General features: G+C 55.8%; 1 protein-coding gene across 2 annotated transcripts; it reads right to left on the bottom strand.

Moving 5' to 3' along the window:
- Positions 1-4599: 4599 nt before the first annotated feature.
- On the bottom strand, positions 4600-8560 carry LOC117865130 (APETALA2-like protein 5). 2 transcript variants are annotated; one of them, XM_034749247.2, is made up of 10 exons: positions 7601-8560; positions 7326-7351; positions 7155-7185; positions 6929-7016; positions 6701-6849; positions 6487-6531; positions 6280-6371; positions 5982-6163; positions 5785-5868; positions 4600-5698 (listed from the first exon to the last, which is right to left on the bottom strand). In XM_034749247.2, exons 1-10 carry the CDS (start codon positions 7996-7998, stop codon positions 5387-5389), a joined length of 1407 nt encoding a protein of 468 aa, XP_034605138.1. In that variant the 5' UTR covers positions 7999-8560; the 3' UTR covers positions 4600-5386. The 2 variants fall into 2 exon arrangements, with proteins under 2 accessions (XP_034605138.1, XP_034605139.1); XM_034749248.2 differs by having other exon boundaries at positions 6701-6846; positions 7601-8552.
- Between the last annotated feature and the right edge of the window lie 268 nt (positions 8561-8828).

The following is an 8828-nucleotide window of genomic DNA, read 5'->3' as shown; positions in this document are numbered from 1 at the left end:
CCGAAGCATGCGAGCAAGCACGTCGCGTCGTCCCCGGCCTGGCGCGGACCGGGGCCGCGCGCGTCGTCCCCCTTTTTCCGTGCGGCGCCCCGCCCCGCTCTCACGTCGCCATCGGGGGCACTGGCGCTGGATCTGGACCGCGGCAAATAACCAGCTCCGGCCGTGATAGCTGCGCGTCGGTGCCCACTTTCCGTTTCGGGAAGGCTGGCCAGGCCGCCAACAGGGCCGGCAGGCAGCCGGCTCCACGGCTGCCCGGACCAAGCAGTGCCGATCCATCGATGCAGCGCGCTGGCTACTCTAGCGGCCTAGGCGCACTATGCGGCAGGTAGTTGGAGGGAGTGTGTGGCCTGGCCTTCGATACCGATCGATCGATCGGTCCGCATTGTACGTTCGCGTCGTAGTAGATCGGTGAACAGCGCCTTGCCGGCCGTCGCGCTGGCTAGCTAGGCCAGGCCGGCGGCAGGCGTGCGTCCACCTCTGTGCTTTCCTTTTCTTCCGCCCATGTAGCTTGTCGTTATGGGTCTCGTCCACGTTGCGCTTTGTGCATATGCTGAATTGCTGATATGCACGTCACATGACGTCCATCGGACCATCTCAGCTAGCTGCTTTCCTGTGGACCGGTCGATTCCATCGGTCCAGCAACGGGTCGGGCACACAGGACATGCTATGCTAGGCCATGCTTTTTTTTTAAGATCAAAGGAAGAATTGTATTAAATCAAAGCTGAGTACATCATCATCTCGCACACTTTTGAAGAAAATAAAATTACATTTAAAAACAATCAAGTACTGCTCTTCATCTTTATTGTACTCACGCGTCATGCAGCTCCAAATCTTAATCTCAAACATGTATAAAGATTCATATAGAAGGCCGCACAGGCATACGCTCAGCAAGCAGGCTGAGAACAAGCGCCCAAAGAATGACGACCAACATCCCTGTAGGCTGGACCGAGCAAAATCTTCTTCTTCCTTCTTGCATCTTTCTTCTTCCTCTTTCTACCACCGATGAAGAAGAGAAAATGATCCCAATCTACCCAACCCAAGACTGATCAACATTAGCTCAAAGGGCAGAATTATTCTTACAAGCCTTTCATTGTGGTTGGATCTAACCATGACAAAACGGAGAAGGGGTTGGAAAAAATTATTCCACGATGGCAACATCATCCCCACCTCGATATCACCATCCGGAAACCTAATTGTCCATGTTGTCATGCTAAGGAAGTTGCCGATGCCGTAGTTGCCGCTATCATCTTCATTGGAGTCACCATGGACAGACCAAATCCACCCTACCTCCTTGCCGTTGCCAGAAAAGAGGAGGAGGAAATAAATCTCCAATACCATGAACCGCGGCATGAAGAAACTAAAACCCTTAAATGAAATTGATCTACTAAAACCTATTAGAAGGATAGATCCTCAGTCCCTCCAGCCTCCGACGAGATGCCGGAGGTAGGAAGGGAGGGGGACCAACAGTGATGGAGGTGGAGGACCGGCGGTGGGATCCCGTGTCACTCTTCGGGACGACGCGGGGGCGATCCGCTGGTTATGGTATTGTGCTAGGCCATGGATCATCGCTGTCACGTACGCTTCATGCATACCATGCCATGCATGACGCTTGTTCCTATACCCACTGCATGCGCCGGCCGGCCGGCCCCCGTTCGGAAGTTTTTACCGGCCTGCAGGCCCGTACGGCGGCGCCCCGGCGACCTTTTGCACGCCGCACTCGGGCCCGCCTGCACGCATCGACGGCCGATCCACGATGGAGAGCTGGGAACGCGAGGTTTAAAGCACTCTCTGAATTTGATGGATAGATACTAGCAAGTGTCCCCTGTCCCGTCGAGTGGAAGCGTGCATGGATCGATGATGATAACCTAGCGAGCGATGGAGCATTATTTGGCATCTTTTTATGCGCGAAAGCTGTACACGCACGGCGCACCAGTGCCCCGCACTTGCCGGCAAACCAATGACGCCCGGCGTGGGGTCTCGCCTCGATCGTCTCTTCCGGTGACCGAGACGGGCCGCCGACCGCCGCGCCCACGGCAGCCGGCTGGCCCTGGCCTGGGGCGCACACGCACCCGCACGTACGGCCGCGCGGGAACAAGCACGCAGCAGCGCGCTCCTTGCTAGCCGATGGGTGCGTTGGACTTGGACCATGCGTTTTGCAGGCTAGTGACTGGCCTGTGGGCTGTGGCAGACAGAAGATTGCATCTATCACTTCAGCGCGGTCGCGAGTTTCTCCTTGCACATCTTAGTTTTAGTAGGGACATACATTGATACAAATACTCCAGTTGCTGAGTTTACAGCTTGCAACCATGCATTTGGGTCGCTGCTATTACAGGTGCTGATCACCAATCGTTCGAAGTACAGTTGCTGATCTGGTCGCCAGTTGTTCGATCAGCCTATGTGCTGCCGCGCTATTGCGGACTAGTTAACTGGCAGTGAATAAAATTCATGTGCATATAGCAAGCTAGGCGTCCCATCTGTTTCGGTCGGTCCAACGTCGTTACACCAGAAAAGCGAGTTGCCTTCAGCTGGACGTCCCTACCACAGAAATGACAGAAATGATGCTGCTGAAGACGACTAGTAACCCCGGACCGTGGATTCGTCGCCCTTGCGTATCTGCCGCGCGCAAGGAATCATCGCGAGACGATTACCGGAAACACACGCACGGCACGGAATTTCAGGGAAGACGACGCAGGTGGCGCTAGCTGCGCAAGCATCTGGAACACATGCAAAGTTGCAAAGGAACCGGGGCGTTCGCCGGCCGGGCAGGGGAGAAACGAAAGAAGACCATGCAAAAGATCAATGAACCAGCTGGGACCTGGTCACCTGGGAGTGATCAGAACAGGGGATGGGGATGGCCGGGTGACTGGATGGACGAAGCGACCGCGGCAATTACCATGGTGGCAGGGCAGCAATTGCTCCGTGTACGTCTAGTTGTTTAGGTAGGGACAGATACGTGCAGTTGCAGATTGCAACCATTCCGATCGGTGTTACAGGTGCTGATCACCACTTGTCCAGCCTGTTCTGCCGCTATTGCGGACTAGTTAACTAGCAGTATAGAATCCATGTGCAGCAGGTGTCGCATCTGTTCCGCTTGGTCCGTCCGTCCTTGCTCCCTCCGTACCAAAACAAATGCACTTTTAAAGTTTGGGTGAGTTTGGTGAAGGGATCTATTCTATTAAGAAATTATATTTGTACCCATTTAAAGATGTAATCATTGCATTTTGGGAGAGGATTATTTTGGGATAAATTTTGAACCTGAAAAATTTTGAACCCTTAAAATGCACGAATGGGAGGGGGGAGTACACCAGAAGAAGGCAGTCGACTTGGAAGTCCCCCAAGTGCGTCGTCGCTGCTGCCAGGTTGCTTCAGCTGGGATTCCCAATAATCCCAGACTCACGGACTCGTCCTTGCCTGCCGCGCGCTTACTTGGAATCGCAAGACGATTACCGGAAACGCGCAGACGGCACGAAATTTCACGGAAGACGACGCAGGAGACGCTAGCTGCAAAAGCATCTGGAACACATGCAAATGCGCCAAAGATGGGTTTGCGTTTCCCTGCCGAGATGGTGCTTGACAGGAACCGGGGCGTTCGCCGCTCAGCAGTGGAGAAACGAAACAAGACCATGCAAAGATCAATGATCCTGGGACCTGGGAGTGATCAGAACAGGGGATGGCCGGCAATTACTGTGGTGGCAGGGAGGGCTGAGCCTGACGAGGAGGAGGACTGAGCACGGGCATCCATATGAATGAATGAATGAATGAATGAATCCTTCATCCCTGCGTTGTGTGTGAGCGAGACGTCGATGAGACGACGGAGAGCGAACTGATTCGGAGGGCCGAGGAGAGCGACAGGGCATCGGAGCAGTCCACATTAACTCATGTCCAAAGCCGCCAGTTGTTGTTACTGGAATCAGCTTTACCGCGCCACCAGCCTTTGGGCGCCTGGCCCAGCCCACTTTAAGCCTTTTGCTTGCTTTGCTGCTCTTGCTTGCTTGCTTGTGTCTCCTCCTGGCCTGCTGCTGGCCTGGCCCCCTCTCTCGGCGGCATTGGCCTGCCTGGCCCCATCCCCTGCTCCACGACTACGATACTGCTGCTCTCTCTCCTCTTCCTCTTCACCCTTCAATTATTGCAGTGCCCGAATTAGAAACAAGGAATCCCCTTTCCCTGCGAAAACGTTAGGTCCACTTGACCAGGGACTGTTTCTCTTCTCCTCTCTTTCAGGGAGCTGCCTAGGCGACACATTTTAAACCACATCCAAGGAAATGCAAAGTGGATTCATCAACAACAAAAATACTTGTATACATGTACCATCCCTCCTTGTAGTATGTTAGGGTTATCTTCTTCTTCTTTTAAAGAGGAGGCAATCAGGTTATGCAAAGGTTGTGCTTACACAAATAACCGGGAAATAGGGTCGTATTCTGACAGCATGAAAATATTTTCTCCTGTTAACATGAGAAATAACAAGAGATTACTGGGAGCCGCTAAAATCAATATCCAAATGTTTACTACTGCATTTATTGTTACTCTTGCCGATAATCTGCATAACGTCCCTTTTTAAAAAAAAATAGAAAAAGAAAAAAATAACATCTACCTAGAAAGTACTGAATGGTTATCTGGATTTTGATAACAGGTAGCGTAATTGAGACAATGTTTCAAGAGGACAACAACAACAACGGAGAAAAGGACTTTACAGGAGAGATTTACTGTCCAGTGATGGTTACAGACTTGGACACCCTATCAGTTTTCCCAGTAGGAAGCCATACGCTTCCACATGACAGGAGCCGCAGTAATCTCAAGGTTAATAAGTATCTTATTCGAGTGCTGCCTGATGATGACAGTTACCACATAATACTAGGTTTAACACGAGCACGAGACCCACACCACAAATATTCTAAGATAGTAATCCACACCACATACGGAGGTTCTGTCGGCCCACCGGCGGTGGTGGACGCAGCGAATTTCCCCCAACCACGGCCATCGTGCAGCGAGCGAGTGATGCAACATGAGACCAAACAAAATGAGCTGTGATGTTGACACCCCGGTGCCATCGGTGCTGGCCAATGGTGAAAAAAAGCGGCAAAAAAGACACACTGCTTGCTCGATGCGACGCCTACCAATCACTCATCGTCGTCTTCTCGGGAACTCCTCATTTACATGTCCATCCATCCTCGGATCCATGTCTCTCACCCAATCAAGAAACAGAGAAGAAGGGGAAAAGGGCAATAATGGAAGAGAAAAAGGGAGGAAAGAATTGCGTCCAGTTGTCTGTCGTCTCCGGTAAACGTCGCCGTGGTTCGAGGAATCGTTTTGGCTTTAGAACGTCGTCAGATGATCTCTCTGCCGTGGAAGACGATCGGTCGATGCACGGTCGCTGGTCCTTCTTGCTCTAGGTGGGTCTGGCCAGCGAGTGGAACCCGTTCTTCTGAACCCAGCTCGTCGGGCCTTGCGTCGTGACGTAGGGAGGGAATCGTGATGATGCTGCAGCTGCGGTCGCGGCGGCGGCGGCGGCGGCGTTGGTCGGTGGCGGAGGGTGCGGCGGCAGCGGCCAGCTCGTGCCGCCGCCGTTGCCCCAGCCGTGCAACAGCCTCTGCTGCTGCTGCAGCAGCTGGGGAGGCCAGTGCCCGCCAACGGCGCCCGCGCCGCCGATCGCCAGGGACAGGCCCCCCGCTGTCCCCGGATCGCCCTCGTTGCTCAGGAACTGCCGCAATTGGGCACCAAATTAAACAAGTGTCAGTTCGCGCCCATCGAGGAACAAGGAACGAGGAACAGATTGCAAATACCCACTTGCTGATGCCTGGGGCTGAACGGCAGGTGGTGAGCGCCTTGCAAGGAGGGAGGCATCTGGGGTTGCTTGGAGCTCGCGTCGAACTGCGACCCACACAAGCAGTTCAAACACGAGCAATTTGTTGCTTTGTTAGAACAATTTTATATGTCGTCGATGCAGAACGCGGGACCAAATAACTGACAGGATGAATGGATACCTTTGCTTTCGTGCTCCGGGCCGCGGCAGTCTGCCAGTCGAGGTCGAACGCCATGGGCACGCGCTGGTCCGAGGTCTCGTCGTCGCCGGCGCCACCGCCATCAAGGCTGCCCCTCTTGCTCCCGGCCGAGCTTCCCAGCGACAGGTCCAGGTTGTGCTCGTCGCCGCCGCCAGTCGTCGCCGCTGCACATACAGTGAGGGAAAAAAAAACTGTCCATCATGAACAGAGACGACGCCTGTAGCTAGCTAATCGCACAGTGATGGCGCATGAATGGGGCAACAGGCGCACGAACACGAACCCGCCGGCTCGAGTTCCTCGGCGTAAATGCTGGGATCGAAGTTTGTCACCGCGTCCTTGCCGTTGCACTTGATGGCCGCGCGGTCGTACGCCCTGCACTCACCCGACAAGCAATCCCCACAGACACGGGGCATCATCAATCAGTTCACCACCGCCCATGGCGAGGCGCCTCGCGAGCGCGCTCACAGTGCGGGTCCAATTATTTTACCTGGCGGCTTCCTCCTCGGTGTCGAACAGGCCCAAGTAGACGTACCTGCAGTGACACAGACCGGAGGGTGACAGCCATGAATGGGGTGAGAGGCGCAGCGACAGAGAAAGAAGAGCCGATGATGATGATGCGGGGATGGGGAAAGACGAGGTGGTTGGGGAGTCGGAGAGCAGAGGGAGGAAGGGAAGGAACTGAGGCGATCGATGCCACATACTTCTTGCCGAGGAACTGGCCCATGCGCGCCTCCCACCTCCCGCACTTGTGGAGCGTGACGCCCCTGTACTTGGAGCTGCCCCGGGGGAACCCCGTGCTCTGCCGCCGGAGCACGTGGACGAACTCCTCCTTGCTCAGGTTGCCCATCTGCTGGCAGACGAACACGATAATTAGACGGGAAATCTCGCTGCTCGTTGTAGTAATTTGTTTGTTTATCCCGCCGACTTGCCTGCTTCATGTCGTCTTCGTAATCCTCCAGGTTGAAATTGATGTCGGCCTCCACGCCGCGGAACTTGATCGCCGCCCGATCGTACGCCCTGGGGTTGGTAGGCAAACCGAACAAAGATTAGAATTTGACGGCGAGACGGCTGCGATTGGCGGAGAACTGGACATGGGAGTCAGTGAAGGCAAGGGAGCCAATAAAGATCGAACAAAGAGAGAGGCAGAGGCTTTACCGAGCCGCCGCGTGAGCGGTGTCAAATCCGCCTGCAAGTCATCACAACAAGAAGCCATTTGTGAGGAATCGAAACCTGGGACTGGGAGCAGAACCGAAGACGCCTCCGATTGGGCGATTCGTAGCAGTCCCAAGTATGGGCATGGACAAGATGGACATGAATGAAACTTACCCAGATAGACCTGCTTGCCGCAATCCCTGCATTGCACAAACAGAGAGCATGGGGGGAGAGAGAGGAGAGAGAAGATGGTGAGAGAGAAAGAGAGAGAGCATGGCATGGTAACAGCTGGTAAGAATAACTTTGATAAGATGTTGCTATGAAAGGCAAAAGGAGCAGAAGCAAGAAATGCCCAAAACAAGAGGAATCCAATAGCAAGCCTCCTCGCGAGCTGCGGTCTCTCTCCTCGAGCTCTCGAGAAAGGAAAGGACGGCGGCAACGGGACTTACCATATGTGCGACTCCCACCGTCCCGTCCGGCGGTAGAACGTGACGCCGCGGTACTGCGAGCTGCGCGACCGCGGCCCGCGCCGGCTCTTCTTGGACGCCGCCGCCCCTGCAGCGCCGGAGGCCGTCGCGCCGTTGGAGGCGGGCGGCGGGGCCGCGGCGGACAGGCGGAGCCAGCCCGCGCGCGCGCTGCCCGCCGCGCCGGGCGCCGCAGCCGGGGCCGGGAAGAACTGGCGCGTGACCACGGCGTCCGCGGCGGCTGCGGCGGCGGCAGAGTCGTCGTCGGCGTCGTCGGGTATCTCGACGGGCGCGGCGGCCGACGAGGAGGACGCGCCGGAGTCGTCGGCGGACGGGGACGGCGGCGCGGCCTCGGCAGCCGGGGAATCATTAAGATCCCACATGGCTAGGTGTGCTGGTCACCGTGTGGTCCACTGCCCTCCTTGTCGACTCGATCTCCTCCGTGCCTCGCACTCCAACGAACTCGAGTGATGAAACGAACAAAGAGAGGGAGACGGGGACGAGACGCGGAGAGAGGAGAGCTGGAGAGGAGAGGAGGCCGGCCAAAAGAGGAGGGGGGAGGGGGCGAGAAAAGGAGGCAAAAAGCAGGCGCTGTTGCCTTGTTGGGGTATGCAAGTACTTTCTCTTTTGCTATCCCCTTGGCGAAGACTCTCCCAACCTAGGAGAGCAGAGGAGGCAAAAGGCACCAGCCCCGGCTGGAGTTCTCTCTCTCTCTTTCTCAAGAGGAGGAAGAGGATTATGGTTGCCGCGGCTGCAAGTTGCGGCCAGTTCCGGCTCGCGGCATGGTGGGACGGGATGGATGCTCGGCGGCCCAGCAGGAGAAGAGGGAGGTGCGCGCGCGGTTATAAAAGACGCGCGCCGAGGACGATGCCCAGGCGGCATCGGCAACCACTCACAACACATCCACCAGCTTGTTCAGCTCAGCTGCCTGACGAAGCAGCAGCAGCAGTAGTAAACAAACAAGACGTGTGTTACCAACTCTTAGGGCGGGCAACAACCTTAGTAATCAAATCATTCGCTCGTCAAAGTGGTTTTGCTGCGCTAGGATCCGATACGCATACGCCCCGGTTTGTATTGGCGTGGGGCTTCACCTTTTGGGGGCGGCACAGGGTGGGCAGGGGACGGTTTGCTCCGCAGAGACAGGGGCAGCGGCAGGCAGGCAGAGCTCGTGTCGTGGGGCTCGGGCCGTCACTGGCGTCTGCTTATCTGCCAT

This window comes from Setaria viridis, chromosome 7 (genome assembly GCF_005286985.2).
Source record: "Setaria viridis chromosome 7, Setaria_viridis_v4.0, whole genome shotgun sequence".
Taxonomy (NCBI): domain Eukaryota; kingdom Viridiplantae; phylum Streptophyta; class Magnoliopsida; order Poales; family Poaceae; genus Setaria; species Setaria viridis.
The sequence above is the reverse complement of the archived record's forward strand: the minus strand, read 5'-3'. Positions and strand labels throughout refer to the sequence as shown.